This window comes from Strigops habroptila, chromosome 9 (genome assembly GCF_004027225.2).
Source record: "Strigops habroptila isolate Jane chromosome 9, bStrHab1.2.pri, whole genome shotgun sequence".
NCBI classification, from domain to species: domain Eukaryota; kingdom Metazoa; phylum Chordata; class Aves; order Psittaciformes; family Psittacidae; genus Strigops; species Strigops habroptila.
In genome coordinates, this window is record NC_044285.2 from 21,030,673 (window position 1) to 21,057,214 (window position 26,542).

At 46.7% G+C, this 26,542-nt stretch overlaps 1 protein-coding gene and 1 long non-coding RNA gene across 4 annotated transcripts in view; both read right to left on the reverse strand.

The window, feature by feature from the left end:
- ARIH1 (ariadne RBR E3 ubiquitin protein ligase 1) overlaps positions 1 to 26,542 on the reverse strand; it is a 62,320-nt gene that overhangs the window by 20,284 nt on the left and 15,494 nt on the right. For 2 of the 3 annotated variants that reach the window (XM_030496714.1, XM_030496715.2), the window contains exons 2-5: positions 16,264 to 16,331; positions 8,411 to 8,555; positions 2,809 to 2,901; positions 2,348 to 2,403 (exon numbers count right to left, since the gene is read on the reverse strand). In XM_030496714.1, the coding sequence (XP_030352574.1) occupies positions 2,348 to 2,403; positions 2,809 to 2,901; positions 8,411 to 8,555; positions 16,264 to 16,331 (362 nt within the window). The remainder of the gene's footprint in view (positions 1 to 2,347; positions 2,404 to 2,808; positions 2,902 to 8,410; positions 8,556 to 16,263; positions 16,332 to 26,542) is intronic. The other variant, XM_030496716.1, reaches the window with a different exon arrangement.
- Positions 16,721 to 17,465, reverse strand: LOC115612464. The gene is made up of 2 exons (XR_003993028.1): positions 17,098 to 17,465; positions 16,721 to 16,960 (listed from the first exon to the last, which is right to left on the reverse strand). It is a non-coding gene; the product is annotated as an uncharacterized LOC115612464 (long non-coding RNA).

A 26,542-nucleotide genomic window follows, 5' to 3' on the forward strand; every position in this document is an offset into this window, starting at 1 on the left:
CCATATTCTGGGGTCTGCTGCTCTGTGAGCCTAACTATATAAAAGAAGCAACCTCACCAAAGAAGCCAGGCTGGAAAGCAAAGTGCTTGCAAAATAACCTTGACCCTTCACATCTTCTGGCAGCTCAGAACTACCCAATCTCAAAAATTCATCCAAAGATGATAGTAATCCTTTATCAACCCATGCATTTTACACTTGTTTTCCATTTTGATAATGCAAACTCCTCAAAGACACCAGTCAGTGTCATCAGCAAAATGCACATCATGTAAGAGGCCAAAGAGCTTCCCACAGGAATTACTTCAAGACTTCACTACGTTCTGACGTGATGCAGCAGCAGTGGAATTATTGATGAATGATGGAACTATGCAAAGGAAGATAAAAACACAGCAGCATTCCAGACGGCTTCCATAAGAGAACCCAAACCCCATCCATTCCCAGTGAGTGGGGTGGTTCTCAGAGGACAGTACCACAGTGCTGCCATGCACAAGCAGCAGCCGTTAGACATGTTGGTAAAGAAGGAACCTGCCTTGTTCATTCATGAAATCAACTCTGCATGTAGGTTAAAGCAATTACCAGCAGCATTAGCAAAGGTGAACAAGGGATAGAGGCAGATTACCTTCAGCCAGTTTGAAGGTCTTGAAGGAACTGAAAGGGACCATATCTTCAACCTTCCTACTTAAGCCCAACAGTAACAAGGGAAATGGACAATAAGCTGGGGAATACTCACAAATCCAGGAAAGTCATATGAGTTTGGGCTGAGTGTGGACTCCTAAGGAGATGACTCAGCTTGCAGATGTACCGCCTTACTGAGGGCGAGTGCTGAGAAGGGAGCAAATTAGTACGTTGGCCTGTCTACTTTGATTTTCTGATAAATGAAGAAACTGATGTGTCTTTACATTGCACATTCCTATAGCTTGGAAGCCTAGAGCTGGAGACTTTGTAAAGGGACTTAAAAAGAGAATAATTAAGGACATGGGAGGGGGTGCAGATTCCAGTTGGGATTACTTATATTTATTCATGCCATTTCATAAGATGGCCACAGTTATCCACCTTTGTTTTTAAAGGAAAACATTAGGCTTTCAGAAAACACTGCACCTCCCTCGCCAGACATTCCAGGCATGCCCTGTAAGATCAGGAAAAGGCACGCAGTTAGAGGTGAAGATTCACCCCACTGTCATGGGGTTTGTGCTCTAAAAGCTGTGAAGTGAAACATAAGGATAGTCAGAAGCCATAGCAACAGAAGGCAGTGCTGCTCGCTTCTTCCACCCTTTCCTTGCTATTGCCACCACCACAGCCTCCAACCATTTCACCACTTCACATGCACTGTCTGAACTGCTGCAATCAAGAAAACACTCCAGAGATTTCCTGCTGAGCGTCCAACACCACAAGTCCAGATCAGGCTCCACTAAACTAAAACCCCCACCAAGTCACTCAAGATATTCAGCCAACTTCAGTTCAGTTTCCACCTACCGAACTCTACAAACCACCCCTCAAGAGGGCACGAAAACATTTCAGCTACTTCCACTTCTACACAGCCCACACGCTGTGACTAAGAGCCACTAACGCAAAGGGACTGGTCTGAAAGCAACTGATAGAAACCCCAGCAAATTAATATCAATGAGTGAGTCAGGCTTCAGGAAGGAAAGAATAAGGTAACAGAGTAAGCTGCTATTTAGATGCTTTTTAGCATGAAGAATTAAAATGAACTTAATCAAGGTTCAGAATTATGAAGGATATTACTCATGCAATAACACCACCCATTATAAAACAGAAGGAAGCTCATGGAATTCATGTACAAGCTGTCATCCTACAGCTGGACAACTTAATAAGCCCAGTGACACAGGCTGACATACCAGCTTAATCAAATCTTATGTTTGAGGGTGAACTGCTTTCTATCAGAGGGCATAAAACACACCCTCCATCAGGCTGTACGCAGGACTTCTTTCCTCTGACTCACATATTAACTATAGCTATAGGACTTGGGGAACCAGTGGGTTGACCTCGGTAAGGAAGTCCTAAATTCCTACATAAATCAAAGGAAAGGAAAAGGCACAAAGCAGTTAAACAGGGTTTGGGAAGTCTGCCTGGTGCTTATTCTGCTGTCACGCTGACCAAACTGACCAGGAGTCTTTTCTCGAAGTACTGTGGCATGGGTTTTTCAGAGCTGGACAGAAGCTAAGAGACAGGCTGGTATCAAAACAGACAGTTCATGACCAACCTCTCTGCTACTCTCTGCTACTACAACCTTAATGCAGGTTTTATCTTAAGTCAGTACATTTGAATAGTACATGAGTAACAAAATGGAAAGAGAGAGGAAAGCCAAGAGGCAGCAACTCATCATACTTACATAACTGTATTGTCATCAACTAAGATATCACAGCCATGAGCAGGGCATGAAATGGTCTGGAAAAAAAACAAACAAACAAACAAACAAAAAACAACCACACAAAAAGGTCACAAAAGAATCAGTTTATCCTATTTTTGCATCACAAAGAATTCCAAGGCAACAGATTTCACTCAAATCCACAGCAAAAATAGTACATTGGCTCTATCGTCACATCCCAGATGTGCCACTGCGCACAGCACGATTCCTCCCACCCAGAGCAGATGCCTGCACTGACACCATGTAGCTCCCTCCAGCTTCACCAGTGGCAAAGGCTGCAGCCCCCAAAGCTTTCTTTCATGATTTTCTTTGTTGTTTTATTGCTTCATTTGGGTCTTTTTTGTAATTTTAGTGAGGAAAGAATTCCCTGCTTTCTTTCCCCCTCATCTCCAGTACACAGAGTCTCCAGAAATAAGTCAGTTTACCTGTCCCATGCCTTCCTCCATTATTTTGGTAGTTAAATATTCACTCCAGCACTGCATACAGAACTTGTGTCCACACTCTAGGCCAGTGAAGTACTGCAACGACAAAAAACACAAGACAGTGGATCGCTAGCGAGCAGATTCACTGGATCATTTCACCCTTCTCAAGCTGAGCCGTTTATCACATCTCACCCCCACACCAAACTTGAGATGCTACTATTTATTTTAGATCATCACCACTACAGAACATTGCCAAGGCAACTTTAGTCATGATTTCATAGCCAGACTTTAATCCCAACCCTAGCAGCAAGGAAAGGTGTGGCTGACGTTTCCTGCCTGACCTTTTAAGCTGATCCTTGTTTTAGGAGTACATATGGAGCACAGCACAGCTCTCCCGTTTTACTCTTGCAAATGAGTAAAGTAAATGCAACACCACAAACAGGTCATGGTTATAAGATGATACAGAGTCTTATTTCCTCCTGTTTTTTTCCACTTGGCCTGTTGTCACATGTGGGTGCTGCCCAAAAGTCCCAGAATACACACACCAGCTATGCACAGGCACCAATTTACTCCCTGTTGTATAGGAAACTAAGTGATCAGTGAGTAATCTGCTTAACCGGGTGAGCACTGAACAGACACAGGAAGGTTTGTGTGCACTTACGCTTTCAATGGACACGCATCATGTTTGCCACCTTGCCTGGTGAACCACCCCCTGGACCTCACATGCTCCTCAGAGGAAGGCACTAAAGATCCTAATGGGCAGGTGTCAATTACTAACTAAAATTCACTAATGATTAGCTTGTTGCAGACAGCAACAAGGACAACTTCATCTGTGTATGTATCATCGACACAGAATGTTAAGATACCATCTGGGACTGAACGGTTACACAAGGCGTGGAGAAGCAAACACTGCTGAGGAAAGGCTGAAATTAAGTTACTTTTCACAGGTCATCTTCAAGTTACTTTATACTCAGAGCCAGGGGCAAGGACAAATAATATTCTTTCAATATAGCTTTTCAAACCATCTTATTCTCAGCCAAGAAGATAAAACAAGAGCTCCACCCTGAGATACCATCAACCTGTCTGAAACTCAAGTGGGAGAAACCTAGTATCCTACATGGAACAGACCGAAACAGCAGCAAGATGCTGATAATTAAGGAGAGAGCCCATTTTAAGGGGAGAACAGTGTTCTTCCCAAACTACCTCCTTGACCATTACAAGCTCAAGGTTACAGCCACTGCATATTGTTCACCCAACACTGGCGTCTTAGCTGGTCATGCTCATCTTTTGATGCTACAACACTGGGACCACACAGGGAAGGTGCTTCCTAGTGTATTCTTCCCATGGCCTCACCATTTTATGGATCACACTCATCTGGTGCTCCTGCCATCACTGTTTGGACATGAGGCTTGGAAACGTACTGTGGTGCTGCCGCCAGCAGCTCGACTCTGCCTGTCACCCCCACAGCCTGCCAGAGAGCTCAAGCAGGGGATGCTGACAGCTACAGGATGCCCAGGTACACTAAGGCTGACAAAAATACCTTCCAATCCATTGCTGAGTCAGCTAACAAGGTACCTGATGCTCCAGAGATGCTGCTGTGGCCAAGTGACACCCCCAGGACTCGCAGAGTTATGGCAGAAAAGCCCCAACATCTGTAACTTTTAGGATGCCGAGAGCACGCAACCGTGCTTGGCCTAGAAATGTTGGACCAGATGATCCTTGAGGTTCCTTCCAACCTGGGATTCAATGATTCTATGATCCTGAAGACAGCACTGACTTTTCCACATGTGTTGGGAAGGAAGCACAGACAAGGGGATCATCACTTAATGAACCTAAATACTGCTGCAGCAAGCACACACAAGGAAGCACTAAAGAACACAGGTAAGAACGCATCTTACAGGTTATTTCAGGCAGTGAAAAGCTTTGCTAAATGCCCATATACAAGGCAGGCACCACGCTTTCTCCCAGGCTGCAAAGAATTCAGAGCTCTCTGTCAACTCATTTCTTTACTTTGAGGGAGTTCCCAATTATTTTTGGCTCGGCTGACAGCAGATGTCAAGGGAGCAAGCACAAAGGTCACGTTAAAGCACCGAGTGGAACAGTGGGCTGCCACAGGGACAGCTCTGTTCCCACTGGATCCATACCCCTCACCTGCTTTCCTGCAAAGGCAGGTGCTAGAGAGGGTCCAGAGACGGGCCACAAAAATGCTCCGAGGGCTGGAGCAGCTCTGCTGTGATGAAAGGCTAAGAGAATTGGGGCTGTTGAGCCTGGAGAGGACTCCAGGGAGACCTTATTGTGGCCCTTCAGTACTTAAAAGAGGCCTGTAAGAAAGATGGGGAGAGACTTTTCAGTAGGGCCTGTTGTGATGGGACGAGGGGTGATGGTTTTAAACTGAAAGAGGAGATTCAGGCTGGATATGGAGGAAGAAATTCTTTACACTGAGGGTAAAACACCAGCACAGGTTGCCCAGAGAGGTGGTGGATTTCCCATCCCTGGAGACACCCAAGGCCAGGCTGGATGTGGTTCTGGGCAACCTGATCTAGTTGAAGATGTCCCTTCTCATAGTAGGGGGGTTGGACTGAATGAGCTTTGAAGGTCCCTTCCAGCCCAAACCATTCTGTGAGTCTGTGGTTCATTCTAGCAGTAGCATGTTGCCATTCCATACCTGTCCCTGCTCTTCTGGTGTCATCCAACTGATCAAAGAAGGTATCAGCTGCTCCAAGATGTGTTTGCCATGACAGCCTCACTCAGCAGTAACACTGACAGACTAAGCCATCTGTGTGTCCTCAGAACAAACACACCGTTTGGACAACAGTACAATGTTTCCTGAACACCCCAACTTTGCTCTCAAATGGGACCAGAAGGGCAAGATGGAGGAGAGGAGGGAGGCAAAGCCATGACCCTCCCAATTCCCATCCTCACCAAAATGGGTTTCACATAAAACAAGGACTGGAGCTTGACACGGGTTCATGGGGACACAGAGGGACTAAGAGATCTCCCTTCAGTGTCCAGCTATCAGGATGCAGGCTCAAGGAGAGCACCGATGCCTTGTCTGGCAAATGCCTCCCAAAACCTCCAACCACAGTTCTTTGGAGGTGACAGAAGGGCTGTAAAGACTCTCTATTTCCCCTGCAGGTGCTTTAAAAGGCAGATAAACACTGCATGCAATGACCCCACAAGAGGGTGAATATTCAAGACTCTTGCGTTCCTGTAATAGCTGTACACTTACATTTCCTAACAGGCACAGCTCTAAAGCCTGAGCTTTCCATAGGCTGAAAGGGCCTCTTGGAGAACAGAAATACAGCTTTTTCGGGGGGGGGCGAAGGCTGACCACTGCAAGAGGGTTTAAAAGCTGAGGTTTTAGGTTAGGGATTGAGCACAACTTACTGTAGAATTTGTAATTTGCATTGACCAAAGCAGATTCAAAACACATTTCAAACCAGATGGCTTATGGTCACCTTAGACACAGACACTGGCCTTTTATAGGAGAAATAATAAATATTAGTTTCCCTAATGCTCCAACATTGATGGATGTCAGAGAAACAAGAGGATCCCCTCTGCTGTCTCTTGACTGAGCACGAACAACAGACAGGCCCCTGCTCATTGCAGCATCTCCCTGCTCCAGCTACGAGACTGCTCTTCTCACAACTGGGCCACTGCTATTTTTAAAGTGCTGTTTGAGTGACAGACCAAAGGTATCAGTGTGCTTTGTGCAGATCTGCCCAGCAGCACATGCACCCCAGGCAGAGGTCAGCTCTGAGCACGGGGCATGTTGCTGCCACCCAGCACCTGTGGTAAAAACATGAGAATATATTAAGAAAGTGAAATCTAAATTTCAAGTTTCCAAGAGAACCTTCTAAAGGGGAGAACAATGTATTAAGAGGGTGCTGAGGCGCTGGCACAGGGTGCCCAGAGAAGCTGTGGCTGCCCCATCCCTGGCAGTGTTCAAGGCCAGGTTGGACACAGGGGCTTGGAGCAACCTGCTCTAGTGGAAGGTGTCCCTGCCCATGGCAGGGGGTTGGAGCTGGATGAGCTTTAAGCTCCCTCCCAACCCAAAGCAGCCTGGGGTTCTCCAAAATCTAGATATGAATTTTTCCAAGAGGATTTTTCTTGGGATGGACATTCAGACGCTCAAGATGTCTCCTCCCATCTTTCCTCCCCAAACAAAATTCTCAAGCTCATCTTTCTTTTTCAAAGCACCTCTTTATACAAAGCAAGAAACAATACTCCATTGCAGCTACTCTCTAAAAAAGGAAGTTAGTGCACACAAGGTGCAAAAGAAGATGCACAAAGTCTTCTGGCTCAAGAGCAATAGTGATCTTAATATTGAGAACCCCAGCAGCCTGAAACTGGGCTTTGCCCTCCTCTGCTTGCTCCAGAGCAAGGGAAAGGCTGGAGCGCTTGATACAGGGCCACTCATAAACCCCAAAGCTCATAATGGTTTCCATTCTTGCTGAAAAAAGCAAGCTCATAAAACACACCCAGAGCACGAGTGGAACCTTATGTAAGGGCTGCTTTAAAGGTCAGGCAGACGTCAAAGTGTTAGAGTGGAGGGTCACAGGACAGCTCTGTCAGGAACAGTAGGTTCCAATAAAGGAAGAATTCCTCCTGCATGTCAGTGCCCTGCCTTTTGGCACAGCCACAGATGAGCTTTTCCACTCGTCTCATTTTCTTCCGGGATCTCCCATCATCATGTCCTGCCCTGGAAAGTCAAGGCAAGCTGCTTGCCTGTACAAAGGGCAGCAGAAGCCTGGACCTCCCATTAGTGCGCAGGAAAGTACAGTGTGTGTTAACAGCTACAGAACCAAATGGTCCTCATCGCCCATCTCACCAGAAACCGAAATTCTTCATTTAGAGCCCCAGCAAGTCCTTCTACACTCATCTTCTCTGATGAAGAAGGTATTGCACAAGCACAAGAGAGATCCAAAGAGAGAGATCCAAAGATACCCATATTGGTTGTGTATTTCAAACTGCACAACCTCGTAGATGTTATTTCTGCTCCTCCTCGGTTTTACTCTAGACTTCCTAGCTTGATTACCCGGTAACATTATTTATTATTTTTATTAGCAGTTTCCTGTTTTCCCATTCTATTTAATAAATCCCTTTGCCCATCATGCTGTCCCCAGATTTTCTTTCACGTACCATTTATTTGTGTCTCAATTGGCATCTGAGCTTTATAAAACTCCCTTGATCCACTGCTTGCTTTCTTCTGAACCCCCTTACTGCACTGCTGCCCAGACCCCAGCACCCTCCAAAGGGATAATCATATCACTTGAAATACAATCCCATGTGGGGTAAACTACTACTGTTTGAGGTTTGTTTTAAAAACACATCATAAGAACTAAAGGGAACACTAAAGCACTAGATAATGTGGTGGGGTGACCACACTTGGGTCACCTGCAGCACACAAAGTTTACTGCATTAAAAAACAACATTGAGCATTATGTTTTAAGGCATATACTATTGATTAGGATAATGAAAAAAAAAGTGATATCTCAGCTTCATTTCAAAGGCTTTCTTAAAATACTGGTGGAGACATCCTTGGAGACATGTACCCAAAATGTTTTCAGGCAGCAATCTGGGGAGTCACTGGCCAGGTACTCACCGAGTTGGGGTAATTCAGGTAGCAGATCTGACAAGGCATATCCTGGGCTGATGACCTGGTGTTCATCTGGCGTGTTCGAGACTTTTTACTTGGATTAATTACATGACACTCTGCAAAGAGCTTCTCCAAGTTGCCATCGAAGTACCTGCAGGACACACGCAAGAGAATGAGAGTTTAACTGCTGCCCTCTAAGTCATTTTTCAAACGCTGTTTGGGAGTTAAATGTGCATTAAACGTACAAAGTTGGTTGTGGTATTTCAAAGACTCACAGCCCTGCTACTTGCACCAAACTCCTCACTACGCAGCTCTGAGCACAGAGGCAGGTATTAGACACCTACATCATTGTGGAGATCTGGCTTGAATTGCACACTCCTGAAAATTCAGGTACCTTCAACTCTTCTGTTGCATTTCAAGTAATTCATGATTCTCCACAGTGATTGCTTTGTATTATAACTCCAGGACAGGAAACTAGAACAAGAATGTCCTACTTCACAGTCCAGGCATCAGCACAGGCCTGATGCTCCCAAGTTCAATTCTCTTTTCAGCTTAAGCCTTCCATTCTTCCCTAATATTCTAATCATTAAAACATGAAAGAGGAAGCAGGAGGCAGCAATCAGTCACAGTTTGTGATTCAGCAGGTCCCTAGTTCCTGTACTTTGTGTTTCCCCCGTGTCCTCAGTCTACATTAAGTGTGTCCCAAAGAGGTCCTGACTTAATTTTGGCACTTCCTTCTCTGACCTACGGAGAAATGGGTCAGTGGAGACAGTCAGTCTGCTCAGCTGATTGAGCACATACACATGGTCACCATCTCCCATTGAGGCAGCTGCAGGATTGCCCTTCACACACTTCAGTCACCTCCAGAGTTTGGGAACCACTGCTGTGAGCTGCGGACTCCTAAGTCCAGGTAAGACTAGTCCACAATTTCCCACTGAACACCCTACCCAAAGCCTACATAGGCCATCTCTTTGGCCAAAATTGACCCATTTATCATTTGTCTCTGGTCAACCTGAGCTATTTTAACATCCTTCTAAGAAAACATAATTCCAGGTTTACAGGTATTCATGGAAAGGAGGATGCAAAATTGGTTGGGGAGGAGACAAAAGACCACTTTCTTTCTATTTCCTATTCCCTTAAGAAAACAAACAGTGGTTTGGTCTACAGGCTGACTTAAAGCTCCTCAGCTTGGTGAGGAGGGCCAGATTTGAACCTCCTTAGCAGGCAGGTCACCCTCCTCCCAGCATCAAGACACCTTCCTCCAACTTGCAGTGAACTAATCCAATCTGACCATTAGCCAGCTAACCTGCCCTGCACATACATCCCCCATTCAAATCCAGTAAACAAGTCATTCCCCCCCAGCAACAGCAAGTTAAATCCAAATAAGGCAGCACCTCCCTAGAAACCCCCCCCATTTGACCATAGTGCAGTCACTTAGATTGAATACCAGCAGATTCACTCCCAGCAGACAACTGTCTTTGTGTCTAAGGCAAGGCTAAGATTAGAGTCTTTAGAAGACACATATTTAAACTCATCACAAACCAGACAGAATAATAATAATAGAAAAGAACCTGCTGTCCATCAACAGATAGAAGAAATCCAGGACTTTCTGCTGGGGAATGAAGTTACAAGGGGTGTCTCAATGATGTGAGACTAGGCCTGGTACACAACAACTAACCAAAGCACCCCTGCTAGGTTGTCTTATCCTGCAGTATTCCCCAGAAGTCCCAAATCCATAGCAGCTCTCTTACAGAACTACCAACAAGACTGGACTTAAATTCAAAAGGGTTTAGTTCACTGCTGGTTTCTTGATGCAGTTTCACATATTTTAGATCTTAATTTCCAAGAGACTGGATTTTGAAGCTAGTGCTGCATTCTGGCATTGCAGCATACATGAGGCTTTGCCACTGTTCTTCAACCTTAGCTCAGGGATTTAACTCAACCAGGTTATTTTGTGTGCCTTCAGGATTACTTATCTCTAGAAGCCTTTAGCAAGTGAATTCAGGGCAGTCCCAAGCAGCCAAACAGCCGCGTGTGATGTTCGCAAAGAAATTAGTTTAAGACAAATGCTGTGACACAACTTGAACACCAGCAATCGTGGCCAGCTGAATACATCCCATATTCTTTTCCATCTCTCTGCTGCTTAGACCTATTGTGACACTTTGTACCACTTCCATTGCTAGGATCCTCCCAGCTGCCTGGGTTTTTCCTGTATGATGCCTCCCTGAATCCTCCTCTGAACCAAAAGCCTCCAAACAGGTTTGTTGTCAAGTCATTCATTAACACCAACAAACATTCATCCCAAAATTAACTGATAAGGGACTTACTAAGAGGTTCCATCTAGTCTGCTCCTTCCCTTTTGAGCAAAGTAGCTCTATACACAGCATGCTCGTAGTTGAACCCAGTGAATGCCCCACATTTTATATAATATAATTGCATGTTATCATCTCTGCCGTGAAACGTGTGAGAAAAATCCTTTCATTCCCTCCTCGCTTCCTTCACAACTCTAGGGGTTTTGATTTTTCTTCAAGTTCTCACCATTAAATGGCTGCTTCTTGGTAGCTCAGTCCTTACTTTTCACTTAGGGAGAAGCAGGGCACCTTTAACAGCCTTTTAACTTCTCTGCCCTCTTTGCAACGTAGATACTCGCTAGTTCCAGCACTTACGATACTTGGGAAATGCTACAGTCTAGACAAGCAACATTATACTCTTTGCTCAATATAGCTGACTTCAACAACTGGTTTTATTAGTTTTGCCAAATTCACTCTCCATCACAAAGTTGTTTTCTCTGCTATTTTCAAATGAATAGACACACCAGTAAATTATTTTCAAGTTCTTCTATCATTTCTTCACTGCTTACCAACACCAAGTCCATAATAGCATCAAGTCTTTCTGGCAGAGGGATCAAGCTGTCAGCTTCTTTATTTCCTCCCACTGTCGGTAACTGCCTGATCACAATTTTCTAGACATAAGCAAGTCCTATCCAAGGAGTATCAAAGATAAAAAGCCTTTTCACTGGGATAAAAGCTTCTACTACACACTTTAGGATATTTACTTTAGTGAAAGCGCATTTGTGAATGTCAGAGAATCGGTGTATTTGTAGTAAAAGACTTCTTCAAAACAAAAGATATCTTCCTGCCTGCCATACACAACTTCTCACCTGCTCAGCCTCTGCTGACTAGTTTTAAGTACTTATTTACCCAAAGGAAAACAAAGAACCAGAGAAAAGTATCTACAGAGAAAAGTTAAACCTTGAACGCAAGGGGAAGAGGCAACCTGGGCTAGAGCGAAGGCACCAGGGCCACCCTGGCATCGTCCTCTGCTCAGAGGGAATGGAGACATGCAGCCACCAAGATACACACCTCCAAGGGACTGCAGTACCTCTGCCTGTACCTTCAGATATCAAATCAGACCTTGGGCTACATGCTGACATACTTTTCTTTTTAAGAAGTGGCCAGAGGAAGGCACGTAAAGCAGGAGAGCTGCATTTCAGTCTCTTCATCATGAGGAGGTTCATCCCCAAAACTGCCCTCAGGAGGGCCAGATAGTAAAAGCTAAAGCATTTCCTTCACTTACAGCTGAGGTTACATGGTCAATCTGTACCTGGTAGTCTCCTGTCTCTATTAACCAAGCTTGTAAGACAGGGGAAAACATAATATTTCACATCTTTACTCTCCAAAACACATGCAGTGGATCAGAAGCTGAACTCAGTAGTTCCTCCACTACCCACCTGCATTCTGCAAACAAATCCACCCCACACACCAATCTTTCAGACACAGGTGAGTAACTCATGTTGCACCAAAGGGATGAGGCAGTTTGTCAATTGGGGCTATTACTTCATTTTAAGTGGAATAAATATCTGTAACACATCTGCCCTCTTCATAATGCCATGCAATTACTCCATGACAAAGCAGGCACAGACACAACCTGCTTATTAAAAATATGCATAACAATACCAAAACCAAAAAGCAATACAAGGTTTTCATGTTTTAAAACATGGAAATTTTCCTCACACAAGCTCAGGCCTCACCACATTCGACACTTATCAGAAAAGAGACCACTTATCTGCTCTATTACAGGCAAAGGTTGATAAGGTGCCTGTTCAGTCATGCTGACTCAGGGTGAACAGACATGGTAAATACACACCATGAAGCAACTGAGCTCAAGCTCTGACTTGGTGTGAAATCAAGCACCAAAAATTGCACCCAAACACTACATCTCAGCAAACATGAAACGCACCCAGACTGCAGGCAACAACAGGAATGTCCTGGGAAGGTTTCCTAATGGTTATTAAAAGAGGCCAAATGCAACTGTTGAGTTGAATTTGAGAGAGTAGTTCAACCGTTTAAAGAAAAGTCACCCAGGAAAAAAAAAGACATTTTTGGGGTCGTACACTGCAGACAGTGAATGGATAGCATTATGTTAAAGTAAAACCTAAGTTTTGGGGTTTAAATAGTACTCAAAGTTATTTTCTTGCCTGACTAGAGCTGCCTCTGCACCTCCCCAGGAACACTTCCCTGTGCTTTTCAGTTCCTTCACACTAACACAAAGCTACTGTAAGATCTGCTGGACACACACAAAGCCAAACAAGTCTCAAAAGTTCTCTCTGTTGTGAAAGAATAACCAAGTCTAAATTTGGGATTTAATCAGCTTGTCGTGTTTGTCTAAATGAGAACAACCTCTTAACATAAGAGATGAAAAAACGTGACGTGTAGCGTCATGGCATCATGTCCAGAGGAGGCCCCGGAGCTGCTGCGAGGGCTGGAGCAGCTCTGCTCTGGAGCCAGGCTGAGAGAGCTGGGCTGGGGCAGCCTGGAGAAGAGAAGGCTCCTGAAGGGGACACCTTAGAGCAGCTCCAGTGCCTAAAGGGGCTCCAGGAAACCTGGAGAGGGGCTTTGGACAAGGGCCTGTAGGGACAGGACAAGGGGAATGGCTTTAAGCTGCCAGAGGGGAGATTGAGATGAGCTCTTAGGCAGAAGCTCTTCCCTGTGAGGGTGCTGAGGCGCTGGCACAGACTTTTCCCAGAGAAGCTGTGGCTGCCCCATCCCTGGCAGTGTTCAAGGCCAGGTTGGACACAGGGGCTTGGAGCAACCTGCTCTAGTGGAAGGTGTCCCTGCCCATGGCAGGGGGTTGGAACTGGATGAGCTTTAAAGTCCTTTCCAACCCAACCCATTCCCTGATTCCATGATTTCCAGCTCCATCACTATTTCAAACAGATTGTTTCACACCCTTGCTGCTGCAGCGAGCACCCACCTCCCACTCCTGCCTTCACCTATTACTGCAGCAATCACAAAACCTTCTTGGGCACCAAGAGCCAGCTCTCTCCTGCTTTACCACAGCAGAGCACCAGTGGAGCACTGCAAAGGGCTTTGTGGAAGCTGTTCGGTGAAGAACTGATAGAAAGCAGCACCAAGTACTTGAGAGAGAATGTTTTGGTGTTTTTCTAACACAACAGGACATAATCAGCACCAGAAGTGTGAGTCGTGTCCGCAAAGCAAGGGTCAGGTATTACATCACTCACAGGGAAGTCCTATAGCATTAAGGTAAGTATTTTAATGAATATGTACCAGGAGTAAATGTTGACCTGTGGACTTTGCAAATATTTACATGTATTTAAAGGTGTTTTGCTTGGAAACTGGAAAAACCTTCACAATAACACCTTCCATAGAGGTGCTGACACCCCTCTCTCAAAAAGACCCACACCCCAATTTTATTGTTTTAATTCATGACAGCCTTAAACAAGCTTTCAGGGAGAAGGGAAAAGGCCTACAGAAGGGGAGACATTTCAGCACACTTACGTCAAGGTATCTCAAAGGTTGCCAAGGAGAGTGAACTTTAGCCTGACCAAAAGAACCAGCACAAGAAACTCAAACACAAAGAAGTGAACTGACATACGTTACAGAGAAGGAACTAAATCAGAATGCTTAACAGTTGCAGTGCGAGTTAAATAGCCTCAGTGTGGCTGTATTTCTAACACAAAGTGTTCATACTTCCAACATCAACTAAAAGAGGTCAATCTTGGGAAAATAAAGTAATAGAAAGCTTTAAAAAGTACAATCACCTCAGAAAAAAAAAACAACCCAAACTAGGCCAAATAAAACATAAAAGACACCTGAGCATCACCAGTAACCAAAGATGTCACACAAAGGGTGCTAAAGGTGTCCTAAATCCATTATCCTAGGATAGCAGAAATATTTAAACGCTAAAACTATCCACTAACAGACTGAATATCTGTTGCTTTTGCACACTTGCACCCTGCATGGAGGAGTACCAAACTACCTGGGCTCAGCAAAGAGCACCTATGGGTGCATTTATCATTTCAACAGTACTACCAACAACTGTTTCTGTCCTACAGACCACAGAGCAGCCCGTCTTCTCATACCTGAGCATCAGGCAAAGGAAAAGGGGATTGAAAGTTAAACAGTCCTACCAGACACTGAGTCCTTCTGCCCTCACTCCAATCTGTGCTGGGCTGCACCCCCAGAGCGTGAGCAGCAGCTCAGGGAGGGGATCCTGCCCCTCTGCTGCGCTCTGGGGAGACCCCCCCCTGCAGTCCTGATCCAGCTCTGGGGCAACAGCACCAGAGGGACGTGGAGCTGCTGGAGCGAGGCCAGAGGAGGCCCCGGAGCTGCTGCGAGGGCTGGAGCAGCTCTGCTCTGGAGCCAGGCTGAGAGAGCTGGGCTGGGGCAGCCTGGAGAAGAGAAGGCTCCTGAAGGGGACACCTTAGAGCAGCTCCAGGGCCTAAAGGGGCTCCAGGAAACCTGGAGAGGGGCTTTGGACAAGGGCCTGGAGGGACACGACAAGGGGAATGGCTTTAACCTGCCAGAGGGGAGATTGAGATGAGCTCTGAGGCAGAAGCTCTTCCCTGTGAGGGTGCTGAGGCGCTGGCACAGACTTTTCCCAGAGAAGCTGTGGCTGCCCCATCCCTGGCAGTGTTCAAGGCCAGGTTGGACACAGGGGCTTGGAGCAACCTGCTCTAGCGGAAGGTGTCCCTGCCTGTGGCAGGGGGTTGGAACTGGCTGAGCTTTAAGGTCCCTTCCAACACAAACGACTCCATGATTCGTGTCTCTTAACACTTGTCAGGAACAGCAAAGACCACCCACACCGCCTTTATTGCTCCTTCTGGTCCAGGCTAATTCTCCTCCCAGCTTCTACGAGTAAACTGAATTCTCCAGCTCCCTCACACTCTCTTCAGCAGCAACACTGGCATTGAAAAACCCAAACGCATTGCCACTTTAGCTGGATTTAGCCTCCATTGTGAAATAACAAACTATAAAATATATCTTTAGCAGTAACATTCCTCAGGAGCTGGGAATCAAACATGAGAAATAACCATAAACCACTCTGCTCTGAGGGGAAGAGGCAAAATTCAAGCCATTATTTACACACACACTAAAGAAAACCCAGAGCTGCAAAGGGGAAAACAGGGCAGATGCACTTCACCAGTACCCTTTATTAGTCAAGAACAGTTCAGTCGTGGCAAGACTATCAAACATGTCAGGAATACACATGCAGCATGACATGCAAGAGCAACTGAACCCAAATCTGGAACAGCTGCAAGGTGACAGGAACCTGGTCCTTTATCCAGAGCTTGTTTTTACCATGCTGTGCCTGTATGTGCTTCAACTGGAAGCAGCCCTTCCTCTATTGGGCAAGTAACTTCCACAACTTCTCTGACATCTAATAGGTATGAATAATATTAAACCAAGGAGTCACCCTTAGCTGGTAAAGGCTGTTAAAGGAGCTTACACAAGAGATTCTCCTGCCACACACTGTGCATCCATCCAGTCTCACATTAACCTGGTAATAAACATTTCTTGCAGGTCTGAAGTGCAATGTGGCCATTGAGTGCTGCTTACCTCTCCATCAGTTTCTCTTTGTCCCAGTTGAAATGGCTAAGCAGGATTCGGGTGATAGTCGCTGGATTCTAGAGAAAGAGAAGAAAAACAAGAAATAATTGACTAACAACTCTATGTCCCATGTGCTTATACAGTGTAAACTGTGTGTAAAATGGATAGGAAAGGCTAATTGCCACCCCTCCTATCCATTTTTGCCACAGTCTCCACACTACTTGCAGAACCTTGTTTGTCCTTGTTTGTCCCAGCCCCGACCACTGACTTGGGCTGAAAGCTCTCCCAGAACAGAACTGGCTGCCAGTGTAAGATAATGTCCTTCGAGGTCCCCAGATATTCCTGAAGCACCCCAAGATCCAGAAAATATTATGTGATTATACAACTGGAAAAGGAAATACAGCCTAGAAAGGTCAGGAATAGGACCAAAAATAAAAGATTTTCACTGGGTACAAGTTTTTCTTCAAACTAAACCTGTATCACCAGCCAAGGGTTTGGTTATATGAGTTGACAACTGTAACAAACCATATATGCTTTAGCTCCATGCTTTAGCTCCCCAAATCCAGACTCTCTGAGCTCAGTTTTAGGACCACTTACATGCAACAGAGGCAGCAGCGAGTGCCCTGTGAGCGCCTACAGCTCCTTTGCCATTTGACACCAAAATGGAAGTTATCCTTAGGGCAGATTGTCAATGGACACTCTGAAGCTGTTGAAAAGTAGGACACAAACCAGCAATGTGATTTTCTGAGCCCACAGGCTACAGCTACAACTTGAAGCTGCCAAAAGCCAACGCTGCCACCCCAAAAGGCAATCCCACCCCATCCTTGCATGTCCCACGCTCACCAGACCATGCTCACACAGCCATCTTACACCGCAACGCTGCACATTACTGCTTTAGAAGACATTTTGTCTTCTTTTCTTCTAAGTTGTCTTTGCACTGAATCAGTTCCCTGATCTGTCTGGCTGCCTGACCATGCAAACAGCAGCACTAGCACAAAGGAGAGGGCAGGAGGGGACAGCATCTTCCAGCAGCAGTACCAACAAAATAAAGCCCCAGGGTCAAAATGTAAGCACAAAGAACGAGTCTTTGTGTTTATACCATAAAAAAGTGACACTTCTCTCCTTCTGCAGTGTGTTTTATTATCATAGAACCACAGACTGGTTTGGATTGAAAGGACCTTAAAGCTCCTCCAGTTCCAACCCCTGCCACGGGCAGGGACACCTTCCGCTAGAGCAGGTTGCTCCAAGCCCCTGTGTCCAACCTGGCCTTGAACACTGCCAGGGATGGGGCAGCCACAGCTTCTCTGGGAAAAGTCTGTGCCAGCGCCTCAGCACCCTCACAGGGAAGAGCTTCTGCCTCAGAGCTCATCTCAATCTCCCCTCTGGCAGCTTAAAGCCATTCCCCTTGGCCTTTCCCTCCAGGCCCTTGCCCAAAGCCCCTCTCCAGATTTCCTGGAGCCCCTTTAGGCACTGGAGCTGCTCTAAGGTGTCCCCTTCAGGAGCCTTCTCTTCTCCAGGCTGCCCCAGCCCAGCTCTCTCAGCCTGGCTCCAGAGCAGAGCTGCTCCAGCCCTCACAGCATCTGCCAGTACAGCTTGTTTAAGGACAAATTAAGCAATTTTTCCAGCTTAAAAAGCCCATGTGAACAAAAGCTGCTTTAGAAAGGTTAGACCAGATCCCTGATCCAGCCCATGTGGATCCCCCTAAGTAGCTGGGACAGTAAATCCAATACACAGCACGAGGCAAAACGAAACAGAAACCGGTATTGCCAACCTGCTGTCACAGGGCAGCCACAGCCCATCGTGGAACCAGGCTCCGAGGTGACATGGATCCCAGCTCCCACCTGTAACCACACAGCTGGAGCCACACGTGCTTGGGCATCACAAACAGCAAGGAGCACCCCGACCTTCCCCACAGTCACAGCAGTCGGGATCACGGCGCTGCAGCTGCTGCTAAGGAGGAATTCCACTTCAGGGTGGATTTACCCTGCATTTCCTTGTGTGGAAAACAGCAATGGTGCACACCCAGGATGGAATTACTTTCCCCTTTCTTTGTAGCTCTCAGTCAAAGCAGCAAGCTGATGCACCACAGACACACGGAGCATATAGCCTGAGGCAGGGTGAGAGGCTCTTGGGGCAATAGGATGGTCTTTGCATGAGTTGTGTCTCCTTGGGAGCTGCATCCTCACCTTCTGCCCTGGCCATGAGGACAAGCAGCGCTCTGCCCTGCCATCACTGCTCAAGTTGCAGCAGCCAGGCAGGAATGATCCCAAACCAGCACAGGACCCCATTTAAAGAGAAGAGAAGAAAAAGAAAAGAGATCAAGAAAAGGCTTTCTGATAGCATCACTCTCTGATCCCCCCCAGCACTGCAGACACAGAGAAGCAGTTGAACTGCTTCAAGTCGGTCCTGCCACCAAGCAGCTGTATGGGAATTTAAGGATCTCCTCACCAAAAGGCTGGTCCAGCTTCAGGAAGGAGGACTGCAGCCTTTTTCAGGGCCTTAGATTTGGATCTTTCCTGTATTTGGGTCTCCACCACATCTTTTCTTGTAATACTATTGGAATGATATAGTAGTACCTAAAGGGGCTCTCAATGGCTCACAAACATGTATGTTCCTCGAGCAAATTAATACAAAATGAAAAGATATTTTACGCAACGAACAGCTCTTGTCTCTAGATTCTCTCGGTTATTCTGATACCAGCTCCGATAGGCAGCACAACATTCAGTTTTTAAAGAATTTCCATGGTCTAGGACTAAACCCAGGAAGTCTCAGGCTAAATGTGCTCCACAAACAGCACGTACAGGTTTCCCTACGTAAGCCTTCCAGCATTCCCACATCTACGAAGCGCATGACACCCCTGCCATGCTCTGGAGCTATGAGTTTCAGACAGTAAAACACAGCTCTACCCAAACATAAGGATTCCTCACTCAGCCCAGAGATCACAGAATCACAGCCTGGTTTGTGTTGCTCATCCAACTCCAACCCCCTGCCACGGGCAGGGACACCTTCCACTAGAGCAGGTTGCTCCAAGCCCCTGTGTCCAACCTGGCCTTGAACACTGCCAGGGATGGGGCAGCCACAGCTTCTCTGGGAAAAGTCTGTGCCAGATGTACAAAAACACCCATTTTCCTCATTTCTCAAGCACCAGTAGGATTGTTGCAAGTCTTGTCCTCCTTTCTGCCACAGCAGCCCACTTGGCCACTGTACTAAGGCTTCTGGGAATACCCATTAATCACTTACTAGTCTAACAGGAAACAGAGGAGGTCTCTGGCTGACTTTTTAAAGACGACAGACAGGTTCCCCTGCACTGAAGGATAAGTTCTGTCATGTTAACAAGAAACTGAAGTGGTCTGCAGTGAACATCAAGCGCAACAAGGCAAACCCAGCAGATATCCTCACCAAAGGACACAATGTGGTCACAAAGAACAAGAGGGTCTCATTTTGTTTGTGGCTTCTCCCTTTTCCCCAACACAGACGCTGCAGCTTTCCAAAATTCAGGTTTATACTCCAGACACCAGCACTATTGGCTTGGTGGTTTCTAACACAAATATGGTGTGAGGGGGAGCTTCTCCTGGCCTGTGGGGCTTTAGCTTCTTCTGCCTACAGCAGCATTTGTCCAACATACTAACTTTATGCCCTTGCTCACGTGCAGGGGGACAGCAACACAACCCAAGCTGGCCTTACCCTGGGAAGACAGGAGACAGGGAGGGAGGCAGCACTAGGAGGTTTGCATAACGTAAATCACAGTGAAATACAAACGCAGAAGCCTCTGGCATGAAGGATTGTTCTAATTCAAGGCAAGACGCACCAACACGGTACCAGGGAAGAGCTGCTCCACGTTCACTGTTTCCATGCACACGCTTACCTTAATTATTTGGGAGCAGCTCTGGAGCCCGAAATCCCACATCTACCACAATGAAAGGTTAACTGCTGCACAGCACCTATGTCCTGTAACTCTGTCATATGGGGTTAAAATGACAATGAACAATTTGCTGTTTCCAGCTGTTTTGACACTAGTTGTGCTACAGCGCTTAATCAATCACGCCACAGCCACTTCGGACACTCACGCTGCCCAGAGCTGCAAGAATTCAGGCTGAGAAAGTTGGGGCTGTTCAGCCTGGAAAAGAGAAGCTGTGTGGAGACCTCAGAGCAGCTTCCAGTATCTGAAGGGGGCTACAAGGATGCTGGAGAGGGACTCTTCATCAGTAGCGATAGGACAAGAGGTGATGGGTTCAAACCGAAACAGGGCAAGTTCAGGTTAGAAATAAGGGAGAAGCTCTTCCCTGTGAGGGTGCTGAGGCGCTGGCACAGACTTTGCCCAGAGAAGCTGTGGCTGCCCCATCCCTGGCAGTGTCCAAGGCCAGGTTGGACACAGGGGCTTGGAGCAACCTGCTCTAGTGGAAGGTGTCCCTGCCCGTGGCAGGGGGTTGGAACTGGAGGAGCTTTAAGGTCCCTTCAACACAAACCACTCTTTGAGTCTATGATTCTAATATTTAAACAACACTGGGTTAGTGTAGTTTCTGTTCTGGAACTGGATGGGCTCTTCATTTAGCACCAGGATTATTGTCTCACACCACAAAGATTAGCTATGAACAGGCTATGCTGCTGCTCAGCCAGGATTACTGCTTAGGCTTGAAGCTGCAGCAGGGAGAAGCGTGCTTTGACAAAGGGTAACTTCTGGTTACAGAGACGGATTTTCACGAGGGAAGCAGCCAGGAACAGGCACAAGCAACGGGAAAGCCAACATGTTCAAATGCTTCCTCCTCCTCCCAACATGCTTTGATGAAAGCTGAAGCAGCAGATCCCATTTACAGCAGCCACCTATTAAACCGTACCATGTGGAAGCCAAGGAAGATCACCGAGAGCCCGTTAATATCCAGAGAGGAAGGAATCCTGAGGAAAGCAGCCATTTTGTTCGAATTCTCAGGGCAATTTAAGAGACTCCCTGTCACAACTTCCTCGCTCACAAATGAGTCACAATACAGCTCTGCCCAGAGAGAAGCAGGCAGCCCCTCAGTAGTGATTTTGGTTTCAGGCTAACAAAGCAGCCAAGCCCCAGGTCTGCTTCACACAGATCCCACTTCCCACCTCTTTTCACTGGAGGTATTTGTATGTACTCTTATGTATGCTGCCATGCTCAGGCACACCAGTGCAAGTGGGAGACACCAGGATGGGAAACCCTGCAAAGGTCTGGACTTCTCCAAAAAAGCATTGTTAATAGAAATAAAACTCCTTAATTTAACAGGATTTAATTGAACTGGAAGCTTGGTCACTACTATTCAATCTGAATTCTTTTTGCTGTCAAAATAAGTAGGAATTGGAATGAGGAACTTGGATTGCACGTTAAATGCATAAATGAATTATAAGTTATAGATTATTAGGACATCAGCTTAAATCGGAGTTCCCAAGCAGCACAGTTTGCTGACTGACAGTTTGCAGTACTTGATCCATTCACGTTTTCCTCCATCTGGGGTTAATTCTTGCAGTTATTACTGAGAAAAGCATATTTCAGAGTTCAGCTCCTCATCCCATGCTGAGAGCAAGCTCCCGTTTCAACTCCAGCAGTCGCTGCAAGCAAAAACTATTTGAGAACAACTTCAGTTCAGTTCTGCAGCAAAATCCTTTCCTACCTCCTTGAGATACGGTATTGAGAAATTCTTCATGTTGTTTCTTTTCATTTCGTGACTGGTTTTGTTTTCTAAACACAGCAGCTTTTTCATTCTAACAGTTTTCATCCCAACTGCAGCATCTCTATCCCAGTTTCAGATGCAGTACAGCAATACGGGTTTGACACCGCTTCCCATCTGGTTTTCGACACAACTGCTTTTGCACTCAGGAATTAGAGCAGACACTCCAGAAACATTGGCTTTGCCTCTGCAAATGGTTCAAACCCCTGCTACATCCACAGCTCTAATCGCATGGGTGCATAAGGGACACAAGACCATACTGAAATTCCCCAGCACAAGGAAACCAACTGGTTTCCTCCGGAAGAGTTTTGCTTGGTGGCGACCATATTGCACACACTGGTGGAGGAAATCTTACACGCACGAAACCTCATTTCTAGCTGCTTAATACAATTCCCAAGACCTGAATGCAGAAGATGAGATCTATGTGTGGAGCACTTCCAGGACGTGATCTCGTACAGAGGTATCACCAAACTTGCTAGTTTTTGAACACCACCAACTGTGCACTTGGAAAAGCTGCTGGAAAACTTTCATGTAATCTAATATTCCCTGGCTTGGCTACAGACAGAACATGAGAGGGCTGCTGTGAGGAGAGGAGGACAGCAGCTAAACACCCCAGTCTGCCACCACCCATCCATACTCTCCTGCTCAGCCATCCCGAGGCTTGGGAGAGCACCACACCACAGTACATTTTGCCATTAGCCACCTCACAGGTCACAGGGCCAGTACCACACGCACAGGTGGATCTGAGATAGCTCCCATCTTCCAAACCCCTGCTGTAAGCAGTAACAGCAACTTCAGTACCAGCTATTTCCTACACACCCACTAAGGATATGGTCTTTGCTTCCTACGGCCCCACTGAAGCCATGATAAGTGACTTGAAATCACCACCTCTGAATCACCCCAAAGTTTACCTGTTTCCTGCTACTGGCATGTCCAAGCAACTCCACATGATGCCAGGCTACTTCCCTGAGACATTGCCAGTCACCGCTGCCAACTGCTGTCCTCCAGCCGGCATTAACCACTGCACTGTGGCTTCCCACTAACACACACCCAGGCTTCAGCTCCAGCGCTGATCATCCCTGGAACTTCCCACCTCTTTCTCCATCTCATTAACTTCCCTTCACACATCACCTCTGAAGTCTGAAAATTAACTTTTACAGAATTAGCACCATTGCATGATGGCAGCAAACAGCAGCTGGATGTTATAGCTCGTTTGTAGTAACCTGTGTGCACTTCACCGGCTGTTTCTAGCTCTGATGAACATCCACTCTTCTAGCAGAGGAAGATAATAAAAAACAACTTTGGAGAGAGCTCTATTACTGCAGTTAATAGGTTCAAGTGCCAGAAATGAAGCAGTCAGCTGCTTTACATTTTCTCTGAGCCTTTTGGAAAGTTTTCGGGTTAATGATCAGGAGCCGCAACAAAAACCCATTGTCCAACCAAGCTTTTAAAAGCAGGAATAAAAACCATCCTAATGCAACAACTCTGGGATGAATTAGCAAATTTGGAAGTGCAACAACTGAATTCACACTGTGATACTTCTAAGTGAAAGCAGATAGGAGGGATTCGCCATGCTGCTCAAACGTGCTGGGTAGCGCCGGCTCTCGCGTGGCTGCAGAAGCTCCACCACCAGCTCAGCGCAAATTAAACACTGCATATGGGCTACCACCAGGGAAGGTGCCTCCCAAGATTTCAGCTACACTTGCTTCCACACCGTATCTGTAGTTGGATGACAGAATACAGAGATGTTAACCCTTATTTTAGGCATTTAATTTGAAGAACGTTTTGGCTTCTACTTCCTTTTGCTACAGTTCTAGAGCATAAAGTCAACCTTTTACAGAGCCAAGACCCACAGGAACAGAGACCCTGTGAATTCAAGCAAGTTGTGCCACTGGACATTCCTTGAGGACTAGCGAACAAGAGATCTCCAAATGTCCAGGCTCTCACAACCCATTTGTCACTTTCCATTCTTCTAGATTACGGAGCACTGTTGTTTCACTGCCCACAAATGCCCTACCACCCAAATCTCTCTCTCCCACTGTTGTCTCCCAGCACAAGAAACCCCAACACAAGCAAATGCTCAGCAGAGCTGTGTAAGCACCACAAGCTATGGCTATAGCTTCCAGAGCTGCCGCTGAGCAACTACAGCTGATGTGCTGAGAGAGAACTGGAGTGGGAGCACATGGGTGCCAGAGTACGTTTCAGAATGGGTTTATTCAACCCATTGCCTCCCACTCACGAATTTGCAAAGACTTGCCTCAAAAGAGTAGGAGAAGGTGATGGCATCATTTCCATATAATTCCTCCAGTTTACTATTTCAGTAGCTCCTTAGTATCTCCCACTGCGGAGGAAGAAACAGCATGCAGCACTGCAGCTAGGCTGTCTTTAGGTGATATTAAGAGCCCCAAAAGAATTTTGGCTACCCTAAATGTAAAGGACCTGCAGGTTCACCCAGATAGAGTCCAGGTCCCTGGTAATCACCACTTTCCCCTCATGCCAAGCCCTCAGTCGACATCCAGTGCCTCAGAGCACTGCTTCCGGTAGAATGAGAAATCAACATAACACAAGTGGCTATTGAGAAAAAGCTATCAGAGCTCCATGTCCCCATCACTAACAACACCCAGTCACCTTCCCTGCTTATCCTATTACTCCCAAAGCAGTGCCCACAAAGCATATTTCAGCCCCTTTCCCTCTTGGCATTATATACCACAGCTCTTCCATATGCCCCACACTCCCTTTTTCCCCTTTTATCCAGAGACAGCACCAAGAGCAGTCCTGAGAAGGACTTGGGCATGTTGGGTGAGGAGAAGCTCCCCATGACGTGGCTTCAGTGTGTGCTTGAGCCCAGAACCCCCCCCGGTGTGCTGGGCTGCACCCCCAGAGCGTGAGCAGCAGCTCAGGGAGGGGATCCTGCCCCCCTGCTGCGCTCTGGGGAGACCCCCCCTGCAGTCCTGATCCAGCTCTGGGGCAACAGCACAAGAGGGACGTGGAGCTGCTGGAGCGAGGCCAGAGGAGGCCCCGGAGCTGCTGCGAGGGCTGGAGCAGCTCTGCTCTGGAGCCAGGCTGAGAGAGCTGGGCTGGGGCAGCCTGGAGAAGAGAAGGCTCCTGAAGGGGACACCTTAGAGCAGCTCCAGTGCCTAAAGGGGCTCCAGGAAACCTGGAGAGGGGCTTTGGACAAGGGATGGAGGGACAGGACAAGGGGAATGGCTTTAACCTGCCAGAGGGGAGATTGAGATGAGCTCTTAGGCAGACGCTCTTCCCTGTGAGGGTGCTGAGGCGCTGGCACAGACTTTTCCCAGAGAAGCTGTGGCTGCCCCATCCCTGGCAGTGTTCAAGGCCAGGTTGGACACAGGGGCTTGGAGCAACCTGCTCTAGTGGAAGGTGTCCCTGCCCGTGGCAGGGGGCTGGAACTGGATGAGGGTTAAGCTCCCTTCAACACAAACCACTCTGGGATTCTGGGATTCTAGGACCCCAACCCCATAAAAGTTCTCACCTCAATACACTTCATTTTGGCCACCAGGTAAGTTACTGCACAATTCCTATACACGTACCACATATGCATCCAGCTCCATCAAACAGGAGAACTGTTGTTTTTCTCCAGATCACCACTATCCCCAATGGCAGAAAGCAGCAGTATTTGATACTTGCAGTCCTGCACAGTCTCTCAGACTAACAGTCTCTACAAAAGACACGAGTAAGGTTTCAATTCTTGTCCCAAACCACTGTGACAACTCACTAACGCTGGGCTTGAAGGAAACATACTGTGTCGGTTCAAGAGGAAGGCAAAAGCACATTTTGCTGTAGAAAGTAAAAGTGATGCTGAATGAAGGTGGAGGAGTTTGGTGACTGGGCAATAGGTACCAAAATACCTCAGTTTAGCCCCAGATGGAGGATGTCAGAACCAGGTAAGAAATCTCTTCCCTTACACTAGATTTTAGAAGCCTTGAGGAAGACTCCAGAAACCCAGAGCAGCTTAGCTATGTCCCAGCTCTATTTCTGCCTGTGAGATAAAATAACAGCTACTTGGATTATTACTTTACTTTGAAATAGGGCAGTAACTAGGCAGGCAGTAAAACATGCTCTTCAGAGCCTGCTCAAAGGAGCTGCATCCCATTGCCACCAGACCAAGCAGCAGCAGCTCAGGAAGTATTTATTTCAGCAGCAACACAAGCTCATGCGACCCCCCGCTCCTGGCTCAACCACCAACTGCTTAGTGATGGGAACACAACTGCTTGCACAGCTACAAGTGAACCAGATCCAGGAACTGACCCAGGTTAAGGGGTTGCTGGTTTATTTTAACCCAGTGCAGGGTCACCAGACAACTGAGTCAGCACGACTCACACAACAGGCACCTGCTTCCAAGAGGTTTGTTTGTGAAATCAGTCTGCTGAGAGCCATGAGTCAGGCATGGCAATGCTGCCTCTTCTCCATCTCCAGACTCCCCAAATCTTCTTGTCCCAAAGACTTTAAAGCATATCAGGGTATAATTTCACACAAGTTAGAGCCAGAGGTCCCACTCTTCTCCCTCATTATCTCACCAGCAATTGAAAGCATAACCCAGAAAGATTGTTTGTCATGTTGAAGACAATAAAAGGGTTTGA